The sequence below is a fragment of the Macrobrachium nipponense genome, chromosome 1 (genome assembly GCF_015104395.2).
Source record: "Macrobrachium nipponense isolate FS-2020 chromosome 1, ASM1510439v2, whole genome shotgun sequence".
Lineage (NCBI taxonomy): Eukaryota > Metazoa > Arthropoda > Malacostraca > Decapoda > Palaemonidae > Macrobrachium > Macrobrachium nipponense.
The window spans coordinates 11,949,526-11,969,021 of NC_087200.1; the positions used below are offsets into that span (position 1 = coordinate 11,949,526).

Here is a 19,496-nt window from a genome sequence, read left to right on the forward strand (position 1 = left end):
CCGGTATATTTTGCATCTTCCAATCTTGGATGGTCTGGGATGGAGTTTAGATATTTGTCGAGCTTATTCTTAAACACATCTACGCTCACTCCTGTTACATTCCTCAGATGAGCTGGCAACACATTGAATACGCTGCATTATCGATGCTGGTGCGTAGTGGATTAATGTCCTGTGTGCTTTCCTTATTTTTCCTGGTATAGTTTTGGGCACTATTAATCTATCTCTGCTTGCTCTTTCTGATATTTTTAGCTCCATGATGTTTCGGCAATTCCTTCTATCTGTTTCCATGCCTGAATTATCATGTAGCGTTCTCTTCTCCTTTCTAGACTATATAATTTTAAGGATTGTAGTCTTTCCCAGTAGTCAAGGTCCTTAACTTCTTCTATTCTAGCTGTAAAGGAGAACGTTCTGAGTACATTTTAATTTTTATTGTAATTTTTAATTTTATTTTAATCGTGAATTTCAAATGCAGATTGATGATGTGGTGTTGGGTGACACAAGAAACGTTTCTTAATAAAACGCGTGTACCTGACTGTCGTCTGATTGACATCTGTTTTCCTTTGTATATTTATGGTTTTCCTGATGTATATAGATATATATATATATATATATATATATATATATATATATATATATATATATATATATATATATATATATATATGGTAAGACATGACGGGCACCATAGAGGGGGGTTTGCGGGAAGGTGGTGAAATGTAATAATTACAGTAAACGACAGATATTAAGTGTCTGGTCCACAGTTTTCACAGTTGCTGGACGAGAAAGTGTCACTTTAATTAAGCCGAAGTTCAGCCCCGATAGGGAGGGGCTGAGAAGAAGGGGGGGGGGGTGACTAATTCATAGTTTTCGAGGTGGCTGAGGAGAAAAGTGACACTCCTGCTGTCCTTTAAGCCCAAGTTTAGCCCTTAATAGGGAGGGAGTTGGGGCGGCGGTTGGCATGTAAAAAAAAAATCGGAAACAACAGATATCAGTGGCTAATCCAGGGGGTTTCAACCCTTTTTTTTTTACCATAGCTGGATCCTACCCCATAGAATTTCCATTTACGTCGTCGTTGTTTATATTCTCTATTTCCATCGTTGCTTAAGTTTTACTATTTAACCCATAGCTGGGCCCTATTTAACCCATAGCTACGCCTATTTAACCATAGCGGCGCCCTATTTAACCCATAGTTGGGCCCTATTTAACCCATAACTGGCTGGGCCCTATTTAACCCATAACTGTCTGGGCCCTATTTAACCCATAGCTGGGCCCTATTTAACCCATAACTGGCTGGGCCCTATTTAACCCATATCTGAGCCCTATTTAACCCATAACTGGCCCTATTTAACCAATATCTGGGCACTACCCCATCGCGGATAGGTACCCATTTGCAGCTTTAGACTGAGAAAACTGTGGCAAAGTTCCATTCCTAAGGAATCAACGCCGAGGAGACCGGTCACCCATCCAATTATTATTGGCATTATATATTCAGAAGGTGAACCCCATTCATATGGAACAATCCCCCAAACAGGGACCATTGACTTTTAAAATTAAGAGTTTCCAAACAATATGGTGTCCATTCGCAAAAAGTCACGGAAGAACAGGCATTAGAAAAATTTTAAAAATTAGAAAAAAATAAATAAATAAAGAATGTAAACAATCGTTTTGAGAAAAATTTACAACGAAGAGAAGAGAATTTTTTAACAACTAGAGAGAGAGAGAGAGAGAGAGAGAGAGAGAGAGAGAGAGAGAGAGAATAAAAAAAACAGGATAAAATCACAAAATTGCAACCACCGACTAAAGCCATGTATTTCGAAATTGGCGGCTTCAAAACGCATTGTCATCACGATGGTCGAATGTAAAGGTCTGGAAGCTGTAATCAGCCTGTATTATACTCGTTGGGTAAGGAACTATTTTCTTAACGGTTGCTTGTACTGGCTGCGGTGCTGGGACAGTTCGTGTTTTATTCTAAAAGGTGGAGTATAAAATCTCTCTCTCTCTCTCTCTCTCTCTCTCTCTCTCTCTCTCTCTCGACGAATTAAAAGGATATTGTAGCGATGTAGGTAAGATGGTAATTACTGACTGAGAAAAATCTGTCACAGGTGGTAAATAACGAATCAGACTCTGCTTTCGCTTTCAGGAAATTTCTCTCACCCAGAGAGAGAGAGAGAGAGAGAGAGAGAGAGAGAGAGATTGAAATCTTTCTTAGGATGAGATGGTTGACAAAATACACGCTTGATTTGTCTTCAAGTCATGTCTACAAATTTCCGTGAATCACTCTGAAGTCAACATTCATATAAAGAATGATGTATTATTATATATGCCAAATCTTATATCAAGAAATATGATGATTTTAAAGTGTCGTAAAATATCCGGTGATTGTCTATCGATTGTCGATACCATATTTTTTTTTTATACCAGGACGGATGCCTTAGTGCAGTGGTTTCCAACCTGTGGGGCGGGGCCCCCTCGGGAGGGGGGCGCTCGAAGGGCTGCCAGGGTGGAGGGGGCGCCAATGCTTGATGAAGGAGATAATTATGTCTGAAAACTATTGATTATGATGGAATTCAGAATTTCAAAATACTGAGAAAATATTTCAGATATAAATATGAAATTTAGTGGTCTAAATATATAAACTATTTAAAATTCTATATTAAGAAATTAATATACATATATGAATATATATATAATATTGTGAATTATTGACATGTGCCGACTATGCCAGTAAATTACAGTATTTAAAAAAGGGGGGAGGGCGGCCGCTGAGAATCTGCCATTCAATGAAGTTGGGCCGAGAATTAGAAAAGGTTGGAAACCATTGCTTTGGTGTAAAAGTGTAAAAGAAGTTTCATATGACTAAGGTAAACATAGCGATGTACTATAGATCTCTGGTAAGCTTGTGGAAGGAAGTTTACAAAGTCTTGGAACGATAAATTGACATAGAATATGAAAGGACATATGTATTTTATATCTATAAAATAATGCCATAACTGGAAAGGAGCAGACTAAGTCCACATCCTAGATTTTGGTTGTTAACAAATAAACAAATGAAAAGGAAAAAAACAAATAAACTGATCACTTTGGCGATAAGTGAATGCTGTAAGGAAACCTATTGGATTAAAAACAATATATATATATCTATCTAATAGATAATAATAATAATATATATATATATATAATATTATATATATATTATAAGATATATTATATCGGGGATTACAATCCACATAAGGAAGTAAAATCCTCGTTGTAGTTTTTAAAAATATATAACTTCTAGTAAAGCCAGGTTGACAATAGAAACATTGCCCCCACGAAGAGATCAAGACGAATTGTCAGGAAAGAACGAGGGCTCAACCGCCTTGAATCATTCATAATATAAACTAGCTTGTTACTAACCGTTGTTGTTGTTTTTTTTTTTTTTTTTTTTTTCAAAATGTTTGTGCTCTTACTTGTTAGTTCCTTGAGGTGACATATCACATTTTAGTGAACAAGACCCACGTTGATGGTCGAAAGCTTTAATCAATCCTTTACTAGAGATATATAAATTTTAAAACTACAAGAGGATTTTTTTACTATTCATTGTGGATTGTATCCCCATTTACTTAGAGGTACGACATAGTACCTGGCTTCTGCATATATATATTTATTATATATATATCATATATATATATATATATATATATATATATTTTATATATATATATAAATATATTAGGTTTCGCATTACACCTGAAGTCTTTAATCAATTCCAATACGTGAGACAAACAACATCATAGGAAACAAATACAATTATTGGGTTTCGAAAATAATAATCGATCATTCATGACAAGAAACAAAAACACATGAGATTCTATAGCATCACGCTGCTATATTACTTTTTCAACGAACACCATATTCTTTGTAAGCTTGAATATCAAGGCAAAGTGGGCTTGTTTAATGTGAATAGGATTCATGTTCTGAATCCTTTTCGCATAAAACGAGTTAATATAATTATATTTGAGATGATGGCTTTCATCCTTGGCAGTGGATGTTTGTCCAGTAACATTGACGAATGTTCATGAAAGTCGCATCGTTCATATAAATATAAGTCGTTTAAACAATTCGTTTAAACCGAGACATTACGAGGACTTAATCACTACCTCTAATTTTTTTATTGTTATTATTGTTTTTGAAACGTTAAGAGTTTTGGAACTTTTGTCTTAGCTGCGATGCAATTCAATCTTTTATCTGAATCTCTTCTTACTTGTTTTTAAAGTCCACGCATTTCTTTAATTGTTGAAATTATTATTTATATTCTGAATATGAATTTCGATAAGTAGAAAAACTTGGACTTTAGAAATTTTGTAAGAAGAGATTCAGAAAAAGAGTTTATTTCATCACAGTTAAGAAAAAAGTTCTAAAAAACTAAATAAAAATAAAATTAATTGTAGATATCAAGATTAGTCAATATTGCTGACAAAATCTACTGCCAAGGATGAAGCCATAGTCTCAATTATATTAACTCTAACGATAATTCTAGCAACAGTACATTTTTAGCAACATAAACTTTTTTAGTGATACATTTCGATGTTTCGTTTCGCAGATGGGAAACTTGACTGTCCCATAGAACGCCATTATAATGTCATTATGGTCCTGGAGGTTACCTGGTCGAGAAATTATTGGTCTGTCACAAACTGGACATTTCAATAATATTGCCACTACAACAAGCAATACTATTAATATCTAAGCCGGCATGAGCCATAAGAAGAAATGGAGCTAGAATAGCAATAGCAACAACACTAAATAAACAACAACAACAACAACAATGAAAAAACAACAACAAAATGATGATGATAAATCAAACGCCACCTTTAAAACGAACGAACAGAAAATCCATCCGTCAGAACGGATAGAATATTTAACTTAAAATTGTCGCTGTGTTGCTTAACAAGCTATGTCCCTTTTTCCTTACACCAAAGAGGGCACACACATACACATGTACACATACACATATACACACACACACACACGTACGTACGTCTCTCCACGTCTCCTCTAGTCTCTCTATTAAATGACTGTGTAATGAGATTGCCATAATTTGAAGTCTTCACCACATCTCCTGACCATCCACAAGATTTATTTTAGAGAGAGAGAGAGAGAGAGAGAGAGAGAGATTCCCAACTACCGCAATCAGAAGTCTTTTGGGAGCAAATGAAAATGACGGGTTATTTAGGAACATATTATATAAAAAAAAAAAATGTGTATTAAGTAGTGACTTTTCGTGCCATTACGTGGCTGGGGAACAGTCTCGCTAATGGAGAAAGTGGAAGAGAGGTAGTGAAATGATTCAGATCATATTTTTTTTAAATCTGTTTCTCTAGTAGGTTGAGGGGGTTTGGGGGGGGGGGGGGGGGTTTGGGGGGGGGGGGGGGGGGGGGTTAGGGATTCTCATCAAATACCCTCATTAGACGAACCTTGGGTTCAAGGATGAGACTGGAAAAGCGGATATTCATTGCGGTGGAAGAGGTTTAATCTGTAGATATTCACTAATTTCTATTTGATGAAAATGAATATCAATTGCAAGATCTTTATTCATGATGATATTGATTCCAGGCAAAGTTGTTTATCTTGTGGAGGTAAATGTTTATTGCAAGATATTTACGCTGTTGCAATTCTTCACGATATTTATATAAGTTACAAGTGTTGATTTTGTGTAGACAAATACTTATTTTGCAAGATGTGGAAATTATTCACGATATTTATATTAGTTAGAAATTTTCATTTCGTGATGATAAATATATATTAGGAAAAGTTTATTGCGAAATGTAGTCACGATATTTATATCGGTTGGAAACGTTTATTCTGGAGATTATTCAGGATATTTATATAAAGTCAGAAATTCTAATTTTTTATGATAAATATTTATTACCAGGTTTATATTCTGTGGAAAATATTTACGATACTTATCTCGGTTAGAAATGTTTATTTTCCGAGATAAATATTTATTGTAAGATTCTCATTCTTTTGGAATTATTTACGGTATGTATATATATATATATATATACTATATATATATATATATCATATATATATACATATATATATATATATACATAAACATATATGTAAGACATTATAGCATTTTTTCCTAGACTAATTATGATTCGTAATGAAAGGACAATATTTTAATTTGTTTTTATATATATATATTATTAATATATATATATATATTATTAATATAATATATATATATATATATATTAATAATATACCAGATTTAAAAAGGCCAAGTTTATTACATATGATACGTTTCGCACAACTGTGTGCATCATCAGTCTGTGAAAAAAATACAAAGACATATTATAAACAATCACATAAAGTTAAAAGGAATTCACAATTTTTAAAAATTAAGTCTAAAAAAGATTAAAAAGAGCAGTAAAAAAAAGAGAGACTACTAAAAACACCAACCGTCCATGATCAGAGGTGAAGATGGAATGAGTTACAGTTGGCAGAGAGAAGCGACGACAACTATGCCAGGTACAGAGGTGACGAGGACAAATTACCGTTTAATGAGGGCACCAGTCTTTTAATATATAACGACTCCAGCGTTGTTAGTTGGTCAGGATGTTTAACATAATCAATTATTGTAAAATGTTCTTTTTGAATTTCAGTCTTGCATATTATTGAGTGGTTTCTGATATTGGAAAATTCTGGTTGTTTTATCCTTTGACCTGTACGGAAGCTAAAGCCCAAATGGCTACAATATCTGACCCTCAGCAACCTCCGAGTCGATCCAACGTAAGAGCCCGGACATCCAGGGCATGTGAATTTATAAATAACGTTGGATCTCATGAAGGGCTGAAGGCGATCTTTAAAGTTAAAAAACGATCGAATAGTGCAAGGATTACTCGACACAAGCCTGACTTTGAGACAGGGAATTTCCTGTTCAATTATACGGGTGAGGTTTAAGATAAATTTTGAATCTGAAAAATACGGAACAGTAGCATAGAATATTTTCTTCGGTACATCAAAAGTAGTTGATGATGGATGCAAAAATTTGGAAAGTACTTTGTTGGTGATTTTATGTACTATATCTTGTGGAAATGAATTGGCTTTGGAAAAGTTTGCCAAGAAAGTCATTTCGTTATGAAATATTTGCCATGAGGAAGAATATTTGAGAGCTCTATTAATCAGCGTATAGATGGTGTTGAGTTTAAATGAGTATTGGCAAGAGCTATAAAAGTTATTGGTTAAACCCGTATAAGTTCGTTTTCTGTATACTGCCGTGGTGAATTCGGAGTTAGTTCTCGTTACCTTAATATCAAGATATGGAAGGCTACCCTCGCTCTCTACCTCCATAGTAAAATTAATCTGAGAATGAGCGTTATTAATGAATTCTAAAAACAAGGAGCACTGCCATGAATGTCTAAATAAAACAAAAGTATCATCCACATATCTTCGATATAAAAATGGTTTAAAATTAGGGTCACAACCGTTTAAAAGTTTTGATTCTAAATCAGACATAAAAAAGTTAGCAAAAATAGGGCCCAAAGGAGACCCCATAGCAACTCCATCGACCTGCGAGTAGAGTTAAGTTAATTAAAATGAAGCATCGAATCTTGCACAGCAAGATCAAGAAACTGTTTAAAAGTCAACCGATCAAAACCATGAAATGTTGTATCATCATCAATAAAAATTTTGTCAAGTATAATATTAATAGTATCATTTAGTGGAACATTTGTAAAGAGGGACTCAACGTCGAAGCTGACCATGTAATAGTCCCCATCTTGCTTAGTGATTAATTGCTGGAATTCATAGCCGTTTCTTAAGGAATATTCATTGTTACTTAATTCAGACAGTAATCCCGCTAAAAATCACTAAGCAAGATGGGGACTATTACATGGTCAGCTTCGACGTTGAGTCCCTCTTTACAAATGTTCCACTAACTGATACTATTAATATTATACTTGACAAAATTTTTATTGATGATGATACATCATTTCATGGTTTTGATCGGTTAACTTTTAAACAGTTTCTCGATCTTGCTGTGCAAGATTCGATGAATCATTTCCTATTCATTTAAAGACAGTTTTTATTTGAATTTTTTTATAGTGCATAAAAATGTTTACAGCAAAAAAATAATAAAATAAAATAAAATAATGAAAACTTAATTTGCTTATATCTTTTGTATTGGCCTTCAGCCTATAATTATCTCAAAGAAATTTCTTTCTCCAATTCTGTAATAACGTTTAATTAACTGAATGACTAATAAAGACAAGTACAGATAAAAGAATGACATGCTGTCATCACCTTTAATTATCCGGATGAATTTCTGTGACTAATAGCGTGTTGTCTTTAGTGAAGATAAACAGTTTGATGTAGATTCAAAACCTTTATCTATAAAATTCTGGTAAAGCAGGCAAAAAGAATTTAGTAAGTAAATAATGTATGATAAGTCGTAGGTATATTAGCTATGGCTTACATTATTCAACAAAAAAATTTGTGGATGAATTACATACAGCACGTATATATATATATATATTATGATATACTATATATAGTATATATATATATATATATATATCATGTATATACAATGTATGTATGTAGTGTATCTATATATATATAATATATATATATATCCTATATATATATAATATATATCAATATATATATATGTATATATATATATATAAATGAGAGAGAGAGAGAGAGAGAGAGAGAGAGATTAATTATGGAATTCCTCTGGGGATCTTGGGGCGAGCCAAGGATATAAGACATACGGGAAGGATTAGCAGTGAGAACAAACGGGGTTCCAAAGCGGAGAGAGAGAGAGAGAGAGAGAGAGAGAGAGAGAAGAGAGAGAGAGAGAGAGAGTCTGGCTTCTACTACAATCAGGCATTGACCATTGATATAATGAAGTATGAATTCAAACATGATGAATCTGTCTAATTTTTTTGTGTCTCTTATTTAATTAATGATGTCGAACACTTGTATATATATATATAATAATCAGTAGAGAAATAAGGAATGATAATATATTTTTTTTCATAAGTCAGACAGTCATAATGTTTGAATTCTTACCTCATTTATCTCAAAGGTCAATGACTGATTGCGGAAGCCAGACCTTCTCTCTCTCTCTCTCTCTCTCTCTCTCTCTCTCTCTCTCTCTCTCCCGCTCTGGGGAGTCCGTTTGATCTCCGTGCTAATCCTTCCCATATGTCTTGTATCCTTGGCTTAGGATCCCCGAAGGAATTCCATAAACAATATCTCCAATGAGCGTTCCAGGATCTCGGTCCTTCAAGAGGTCCCTGGGAATTGGTACCCTTCCAGATTCCATGGAACGGGGGTGGGGTGGGGGATCCTCTTTTAGACTCCCTGGAAAGGGGTCACCGGGTTTCCCTTGCAGACCCCCCTGGAAAGGTGCTCCTTGGAAACTCTCTGGACAGGGGTTCCTTCCAGAGGCCCCTGGAAAGCGAGCCTTTCCCTCCTTCCAGCGGGCGTCACTCCCAGACTCCCTGGCCATGCAGGGTTCCCCTTCCAAAGGCCCCTGGAACGCAGGTGGTCCTCCTCCTCCACCTCCTCCTTCCAGTGGGTTGTCACTCCTTCGTGCCATCATTAGCAGCCAGGGCCAGATTTATCCGCCTACTAATACGAAATATTTCACGTGATCAGCGGTTACGACCTTTATGTGAAATGCCCGTAAAGGTCATAAAGTGGCGTCGTGTATCGCTGATCCAGGGAGTTTTACGGAGACTCATAATATCATCTCGCGGAGGAGTCCAAATATAATCAGAAAATATCGCTCGGCGCTTTCGGTTATATCTTAGATTTACACCTGGCATTAATATTTAGCTGCCGGGTCCTCCTCGCGTCCGGGCCAACAAGAGGTCAAACCAACAAGGCGGATGCGCGTGAAAGTCCCGTGGCATCGGCCGCCATTTTCTCCTCTCGTGCCCCTGGGTGCACGGGCCCGCCTTCGGCGAGCGCTTTCACGGAGGCATTAAGATCGGGGTCGTGTCTCGGGGGGCCATAAGTTTTCAATTCATTACGTCAAAGCGACAGGAAGGAAGATAAAGGTGGCTGAAGTCTCTTTCGACAATGGAGCAGATATTGAAGGACGGCCCTCGGCCGCCGGGAATCTTTTGTATCGAGGAGGAGGAGGAGGAGGAGGAGGAGGAGGAGGAGGAGGAAGAGGGGCAGGGACAGGGGGAAGATATGGGGGTGGGTGGGTGGGAGGGGTGGTGGGGAGTTGGCCCTTGAAGCCACGTCTTCAAATTGCCGAAGAACGTTTCGAAGCGTTCGGAGTTTCAGAGAGAACGGTGTAAATGAAAAATACAATCATTATAGAGTTTGCGCAGATATAGAATTCAAGTCGTGAGTTATTGCTGGTAATAATTAGAAATGTGCACACTCTCTGGTCATGATGTTACAGATCATATATATAAATATATGTGTGTGTGAGTGTGCGTACGTGTGTGTGTCTGTGATCTGTAACTTGATGACCGAAAAAGTTGTCGCATTTCTATTGATTACCAGTGATATTTCACAGCTAAATTCGGTCTCCGCAACCTCTGACTGGAGGTCTGTTGAGCGACGTATAATGTGGTAACCTAATACGACCAGAGGAGTCTTTCTGTTAGTAATTTTCCCCAAGACAACAGAGATTCTGCCGATTGGGTAATGTCCTTCACAGGGTCTGAGAAGGAAAATATCATTTTTCCTGGACGAAGCATCGAAGTCCTCTTACGTGAGGATCTGTATACGATGGAGACTGATGTTGGAATCGACTGAAGGCTTATTTTTTTTTTTTAACAAAACTATGAAAATCAATCTTTAAATTGTTGGAAATAAGTAGGAGGGACTAGATTTACCTACAAGCGAGGGTCGTCAAACAAAGTTGAATAATTCATAGGGTTAATCTTAGATTGGAACGCGGTTTGGTAGGTCGAGTCCAGATGTCCATGACAGTCCTCATTGTTCGTTTGACCAATTGATAAAAAAAATAATCTTACTCTTATAATTAATGATCATGATCATTTTAATTACAGTGTAATGAATGAAATTAAAATAACTGCCAAAGACAACTGAGAATGTAATTAGAGACGACAGGTTAAAATAAAATCAATAAGAAATGTAAAAAAAATTAAATAGATGAAAAAATATAAAGACCAATGAAATGAAAAAGATTGATTACTAAAACGTTTAACGAAATTCCATATTAAAACAATATTAAAATTATCGTTATCTTTTTTATTATATAAATTGTAAGCCTCTCTCTCTCTCTCTCTCTCTCTCTCTCTCTCTCTCTCTCTCTCTCTCTCTCTCTGTGTGTGTACGCCAGCTCAAATAAGACATAAAAGATAAAGTAAAGATTTAAAGATATTGATCAGAAACTAAAAGACATTATTAAAAAGATAAAACCCCCGGAAATTTTTATCGAGACAGAGAGTAACTAATCACTCATTTTTTTTTTTATTTCCCCATGAAATATATTCCCGTAAGTGTCACTGGATCCTTAAAAGAATTCTAAAAGGATTTTTTTTTTTTTCCCAGATGGTAATGAGTTCCTCATTATTACAATTTCAGTGCATCGTTATGGGAAAAAACAAATCCTCTTTTATCGTCAGGATTTAATCGCGATTTCCTTGAAGGAGCAGTAATCCTCCTCCTCCGTAGGGGTCCCAACTCGTCCTTTATCGCTCAGCTTTTTGCAATTTACCCCACCCCCCCAAAACCCCCCAAACCCCCCGCCCCCTTCTGCGTCCTCTTTACCGACATCTCCCGCGTCTTCCCGTCCTTTTTGCTTTCAATCGCTCCTGTCCATTGATTCACCCTTTCCAAACTCATCGCCATCTTTCGCTACAGCCATTTCGCTCCCCCCCCCCCCCCCCCCACCCCCCCCCCCCCCCCCCCACAATCTTCCCATTTCCCGTGGGTCTCCACGCTTGATCTGAGCGCATTAGGTCTGAATTATACGGGAAAAACATGGAATTTACGGCTTTATGGAGATTTCCGCTACCCTCTTATATAACGGATCCCATCTCTCGCCCATAACGCCCACCCGCCCCTTCCCCCCCTCCCCCAAACTCAGCGCCTTCGTCACACCCGCGCCGCGCCGCCGAGGAGGAGGTTTCTATCACACACACACACAAAAACGCGACAATGGTTTCTCTCTCCGCTGTATCTTTCGAAACCGCAGGATAAACAAACGCACTAAGCACAGGGGGGAGGGGGGGGAGGAGAACGGCGCAGCGGAATAGCGCCACCCAGAAAGAGTTGGGGAGGAGGGGGAGGGGTAGGGGGAGGGTGGAGGGTGAGGGAAAGAAGTCCACCAAGCGGGAGAAGACGAAATCTGGGCCAACGGTCGGAGAGGGCAATGGAATCGAATCCGAATTTATGATCGACTGCGCTCCTCCTCCTCCTCCTCCTACTCCTGACTTCTCCCCTCCCTCCTCCTCCTCCTCCTCTCCTCCTCCTCCGCCCTCCTCCTCCTTCTCCTCCTTCTCCTCCTTCTTCTCTTCTTCTCTCCTTCTTCTTTCCGCCTTCCGCTTCATGCGATTCATAAAAGTGAATTAGGCTGCATTTTTCATGATCAGAGACTCAGGTCAAGTTCTTTTCAGATGGTGGCAAAAATGGGCCGCTTCCAAGGATTTATATGGCAGCCTAAGAGATGGATGTGGAAAAGGGAGCATGGGTGGGGGGGGGGACTATATTATTTCATTACTTTATGGGAATATTATGAATCCAGAGCCAACCACATTAAATCACCGCGACTTCTCGAAGCCTGGCGGAAATGGCGAGATGGAACGCCTCTCTCTCTCTCTCTCTATCTCTCTCTCTCTCTCTCTCTCTCTCTCTCTCTCTATTTATCGTCTGATCAGAATTTTTTCCCCCAGTTTTTCTTGCCTCAAATTAAAATAATCATCCGTTGTTGTAATTTGCATTGCAACTGCAAATTTTGACCAGTGGATACATTATCAAAACTGTTAAGTAAACGGATTACAAATTAACAAACACTATTTACCCGTATAGCAATATTATTATTATTATTATTATTATTATTATTATTATTATTATTATTATTATTATTATTATTTAGGTGCCACTGACTTGGAATTCAAGCTTCCAAAGAATATCATGGTGTTCTTCTGAAAGAAAGCACAGAAAACTAATGTACGCTAACAAATTCATTAACAAATAAAAAAAATTAATAGATGATTCAACTATTGCGTTGCCTCTGTTATTCTGGTAATTCGTTACTTAGATAAGTAGCTCTGTACTTAGTCTATAGGAAGTAAATTCTTTTTATTCATGTAATTATTTTTATCCGTAATTCTGTGATGAAGCAGAATAGATCCAGTTGCCCGAGTTTGCTAAATGAAACAGCAATCAACTGTGAAAGTAATAGGACAGTTGGAAAGTAAAAGGAATGAGTATAGACACCTCAGTTGCTATTTATCTAAATGGAATTTTAAACTCCAAGATTTATCCTTTTTTTAAATTTTTCTACTTTTCATATATAAGAATTTTTAAATCAATATAAAAAAATTAAATTTCCCTCATGAAAATTGCCTGTTCAATATTTGACAATTCTCAAATTCTTCTGCCTTACGTTTACCGAATTTTATAAATCTTGCGATGTACATGATTTCAATATTAGCGTCATTGTAACAAGTTTCTAAAAAAGAAAAAAAATAACACTCTTTAGACATTATGACATGAACACTTAGACATGTGTACATCCAACTCTGCCCCACAACAACCAAGTAACCACAAAGAAAATACATAAAAAAAAGAATCACATACTTCGGACATTATAACTATAACATAAAAAGGCAAATATTTAATACTTTCGACTCTGACCCACTGCAGTCAAGTGACTACCACGACAATAAACCAATGCGTAGATTCAAGAGAAGGGGTCCTACAGCCATTCTTTGTTCAATACAGAGAGAGAGAGAGAGAGAGAGAGAGAGAGAGAGAGAGAGAGAGAGAGATAACAGGATTTGAACCATCTCGGTGGTGCAAAAGATATTGCAAAAATAATTCATCAAGATGAGATCACTCAACTAGCGATAGTAATTAGATAAAACAGGAATAACAGACGTAGCACAAACCCCAGCAAATAGTCAATGGTAATTTATCACATTTATCAAAGTGACTAACTATTACGCTATGTAGTGACGATGTGTAACAGAGTGGCAGCTGTAATTGAATCTCACAAGATGGCCATAATAACTGTCTGGCAGCCCCATGAAGCATAGACAAAAACTCACCCAAATATATCGAACCATTTTCAAAAGTAACCAGAAAACAAAAAAAATACCGAGAGCGCAATGAAGTGAGGAACAAATGTGGACAGGCTACTCTTGCGCTCGTAAAATTGCTCTTTATTCGGCCATCTTTCCCCTCCATAAACAGTGCGTTCACTTATGACTTTGCAAAGTCGTCAAAGCATTAACAGTATTACAGAGGGTCATTCGTCCGCTTAGTGTCTCTCTCTCTCTCTCTCTCTCCCTCTCTCTCTCTCTCTTGCTTTATAAGGATATATAAATAATATTATATCATGTCACGTGACCGTGATTCATTTATATATATATATATATATATATATATATATATATATATATATATATATATATATATACAATCATTAAGCTACAAATGTCGTTTTATATCCAATCCAGGCTATACTTCGAGGGGGGGGGGGAGGAATGACCACCACTGGAGTCGTTCAAAGGTCTATATATATATATTATAATATATATATATATTATATATCTATATATATATATATATATATATATATATATATATATTATAATGAGCCATGTATCTAAACATGCATGTAGGTCCTGTATGCCACCAGATTTGCCAGCAGATATGTCTTTACCGAGAGTAATAGATTACCACCTAACAAAAACGGCAAGTCACCGAGCTAACAAAGTAAGAAATTACCGGAAGATAAAAAAATAAAAAAAATAAATACAAAGAAACAACGAATTACAGAGCTAATCACACGAACAGTTATCAGAATAACAAGCTAACAAAGTACCTACTAACTGGTTACCGAACTAACAAGCTAACAAAGTGACGAGTCACTGAGCTAACAAAGTAAAGAATCACTAACAAACTAACTAACGGGAAAAACTAACGAAAAACGAAGCGCCGGCCCTCAAAGGAAGCCGACTGGTCATTTTCCCCCAAAAAACGAGACCACCAGAATTTGGTCGAAAAGTCCACAGTGAGTGACGCATCTCTCGAAATTCCATTATGATATATCAAGTTTTTATTTATCCATAAATATACAATTATAGATCAATAGAGCAACTCGCCGCATCGCCACCGCAATGTAATTCATTCAATCAAGTGACGTGAACGCGCGTTGTACAATGATGATGATGATGATGATGATAAAATATAAAAAAAAAACAGCGTGACGCAATTTCCATTGCATCCAGAGAATTGCATTACTGAGCGTCGCATTCCTCGTCGCCGTCATTACTGTTAATAATTCGCCGTTGAGCGGGGCTTGCCTCTCTATCTATCACCCGTCCGTCTGTCTGTCTGTCTGCCTGCCTGTGTCTGCGTCGCCCGTGTTTAGCGGGTATTGGCTATCACGATTATGCTAATCCGTTTTGCAATTCCATTGGGTTACCATCGGAATTTACGCCGTCAGATGGAAATGATGTCACAGGCGCTCTGGATATCATTTTTCTTTTTTCCCCTTTGTCACTTTTCATCTGCCTCCATTCTCTCCTCCAGTTTGCTTTCAAAATCTACTCTAGTTTCTCGTCCAAATCACCTACAGTTTCCCGTCAATATCTACACCAGTTTACCGTCCAAATCTAATCCAGTTTCTCGTCAAAATCTCCTACAGTTTCTCGTCCAAATCACCAACACTTTCCGGTCAAAATCTATACCAGATTCTCATCAAAATCTACTCCAGTTTCTCGTCAAAATCACCTACAGTTTCCCTTCAAAATCTCCTACAGTTTCCCTTCAAAATCTCCTACAGTTTCCCGTCAAAATCTCCTCCACTTTCCTGTCAAAATCTCCTACAGTTTCCCATAAAAATCTCCTACAGTTTCCCGTCAAAATCTCCTACAGTTTCCCATCAAAATCTCCTTCAGTTTCCTGTCAAAATCTCCTCCAGTTTCCCATCCAAATCTCCTCCAGTTTCCCATCAAAATCTCCTCCAGTTTGCCGTCAAAATCTCCTATAGTTTCCCATCAAAATCTTCTCCAGTTTCCCGTCAAAATCTCCTACAGTTTCCCATCAAAATCTCCTCCAGTTTCCCGTCAAAATCTCCTCCAGTTTCCCATCAAAATCTCCTCCAGTTTCCCGTCAAAATCTCCTCCAGTTTCCCATCAAAATCTCCAACAGTTTCTCGTCCAAATCACCCACAGTTTCCCGTCAATATCTGCACCAGTTTCCCGTCAACATCTCCACCAGTTTACTGTTAAAATCTCCTCCAATATCCGGTAAAATCTTTAGTCTCCCATCAAAATCTCCTACAGTTTCCCGTCAGTATCATCTCCTGTTTTAAGTTCTGTGTTCAAATTTCATTTGCGCTCTTTCATTCCAATTAGAATAGGCTAAAACCTGTTTTCAAATCACACCTTTCTCCAACGTCTAATAATTCGGACAAGGTCACAATTGTAAGTAGAATGACCGAATTTGTGTAGCCGAAAAGTAGTAATTTGTCGAAGGAAAGAAACGATATCTTGAAGATCTCTGCAAACAATGAATGCAATGAAAACTCCTACACAGACACTTAACACTCCTGCATATGCACCTGAGCACGCGCGAGAGCGCAAAGAAAAAATGTAAACAGTGCAGACGTCAAGTTTATTGCATCTCAAGCGTTTTGCTGTGATTTTACTCCACACAGTTGGAACACTTATAAACTACTGACAAAAACAAGGAGTCTGTTTCCTTTTCCTCTTCATTCACAAGGAGGGTTCAGCGTCCCGTTAAAAAATAAATAAATAAAAACAGCAAAAAAAAAAAAAAAATAAAATAAAATAAAATAAAACAGCAAACGGATTCTTCAATCTGTACAGAGAGAAAAAAAAAGAATCCGCTAAATCACAGTGACCTGGTTCTAAAGTCAACCCCGAATTATATGAGAGACTAAAATTATTTAAATAAGACTTGAATTATTCCCAAGAGCCTCGGGGAATTAATGCAAATATACACGAAGTAACGTTTGGTGGTCTATTAATAAAAAAGAATAACCCTTCAATTGCCATTGGGCAAAGGAGATTCGAGAACGAGGAAAATACGAGAAAATACGAGAATATACGAGAATTTACGCCTGATAAGTACAACTAGACTAGAGAAAATTCCCCGACATTATGAGGCGGACTGTAGCAATCATGACCTTGGAATCATATCACTCCCAATCACCGGGGGCAATCTTCGTTATCATCGTCATCATCACTATCATAATCATTATCAAGAACCGATAGCGAATGAGACGTCGAGGACGGTCGATTACTATACTGCTCGATCTCACTCTCTTCAGTTCTTCCCCTGTATCGACTCTTCACCTGATCGCCATCTGATCCCTGTAATCCGACAGATTATAATAGAAAGCCGAAAGGAGTGGCGAGCGTGAGGCTGGGCTGCTTTTTCCACCTGCAAATTGATACATTTATATAAAAAGGAAATAATAGCGAGGAATAACTGACGACGGAAAATAACGAACATCACAAACATTATTATCGCAGACCTTAGAATATTGGCAGTTGACCACAGTGGCTGCGGTGGTGGTTGAGAGGAGGGGTCAGGCTGGGTCGGGGTGTGTGGGTTGGAGGTGGAGTGAGAGCTGGAGGAGGAGGAGGAGGAGGAGAATGGATAAGGGCCTCTAAAAGGAGATGTGTTCCGGCCCGGTGCCTTTTCGACCGTCCAGACCCCGGAACCTGGAAGGGAGGGAGGGAGGGTTTGGGAGAGCTCCCCCTTCCCTTCCCTCCCACCCACACCCTCCCTCCCTCCCTGCAACCTCCTGGAACTCCTTCAGAGGTTAACATCATCCTTGAGAAGGTGCTTCCGATGGCTTTCACCAGATATTATTCCCCCCACCCCACCCCTAAACCCTCACCCCTTTCAGGAGGAGATGACGACGAAGGAAGAGGAGGAGGAGGAGGAGGAGGAGGCTTCTTCAACCTCCTCCTCCTCCTCCTTCGCCCTAGGCCTTCGGAAGACTTTTCTTCCGTGGGGATCCAGAGGAAGCAAGTCCTCCTTTTTCTCTTCTTCGCCTTCTTCTTCTTCCTTCCAGAGCAAAGCCTGGAAGGACGGCGGCGGCCCTTTCTTCCATACAACGCCGCAACAAAATTAACTCGTAATTAGGTATATTGCTACGGCGGCGTCCCTCCTCCTCCTCCTTCTCCTTTGCCCCCCCAAAACATGCATTAAGACCGCGGGGTCATACGGACATATGTGGGCGCTGGAGCCTCGGGCGGGAATTGGGCCTTAGTGCCCCGGTGATTAAGGGCGGTATTGTGGCCGCTGATGAGGTCGAGTTTTGGGGACCCCCTGGCAGTTGTCGGAAGTGCCAAGTCAGGAGCCGTCACTCGGGTGGAAACAGTGTGGCTTCCAGGTTCTTGTGAACCCCCGGGGGAAAAAACTCAGGTGGGTGGAGGAGGAGGAGGAGGAGGAGGAGGCGGAGGTGGAAGGAGGAGGAGGTGGAGGTGGAGGTGGAGGTGGAGGAGGGAGAAGAAAGGAAAGAGAACGAAAAAGACACGGAGCCGGAGGAAAGGAGAATGGAAAGACAGATGGTAGGAGGGGGAAAAAGGAGAATGAAGAGTTCTCGGAATGCAAGGAAGAAGAATAAACCATCCGACAAAACGGGAGAGAGAGAGAGAGAGAGAGAGAGAGAGAGGAGGACCATTTGAATACATGAGGAACTAAAGGAAACAGCTGGAAAAAGTGATGGAACGCTGAGGTTCATTTCGAACGACCCAAATGAAATAGATACGTCATGATAAGGAAGAAGAAAATACAAGAATAAATGGACAAACGTGAATAATTCTGGAAGATGCATCTTATTAAAGAGGAGAGAGAGAGAGAGAGAGAGAGAGAGAGAGAGAGAGAGAGAGAGAGAGACTGGAATCATTCTTTGGCGACTGGGGTGTTCTGTAAGTGACAAAGACCAACATCTTTAAAGAAGATCAGCCTATTCAAGTGACTGGTGATATGGACAAATGTCCCTCAGTTTGAATGTAATTATGCGAAATGGAAAAATAATAATAATAAAATGGGTTGTATTCACTTACATACTCTGAGTATATTTGAAGGACCTTGCATATGTTGTAGACCATATTCCTATAATGGGCGTTATGTCTGTCCGTCTGTCATTCAATCACGGCCAAACGGCTGGTCCGATGGGCATGAAACTTGGCAGGGTTATAGTGGCGACCCCTACGATGGTTTATAATGGGGTTTCATCATACCTCCCCCTGCCCCCTCCGAAGGGGGTGGGGGTGAGAAGGGATTCCCTGAAACGGGGC

At 38.6% G+C, this 19,496-nt stretch overlaps 1 protein-coding gene across 1 annotated transcript; it reads left to right on the top strand.

Moving 5' to 3' along the window:
* The first annotated feature begins 10,080 nt into the window (after positions 1-10,080).
* Positions 10,081-18,820, top strand: LOC135218688 (zinc finger protein AEBP2-like). The gene is made up of 2 exons (XM_064255137.1): positions 10,081-10,203; positions 18,530-18,820. The coding sequence occupies exons 1-2, from the start codon at positions 10,081-10,083 to the stop codon at positions 18,818-18,820; spliced, it is 414 nt and encodes a 137-aa protein (XP_064111207.1).
* Positions 18,821-19,496: the final 676 nt, after the last annotated feature.

Bases quoted from the DNA above. Each gene is read 5' to 3' on its own strand.
- LOC135218688 (XM_064255137.1), top strand. From the start codon at position 10,081: ATGGAGCAGATATTGAAGGACGGCCCTCGGCCGCCGGGAATCTTTTGT. The intron at 10,204-18,529 runs GTGGGTGGGTGG...ACCCCCTGGCAG, and splicing joins GACAGGGGGAAGATATGGGG to TTGTCGGAAGTGCCAAGTCA.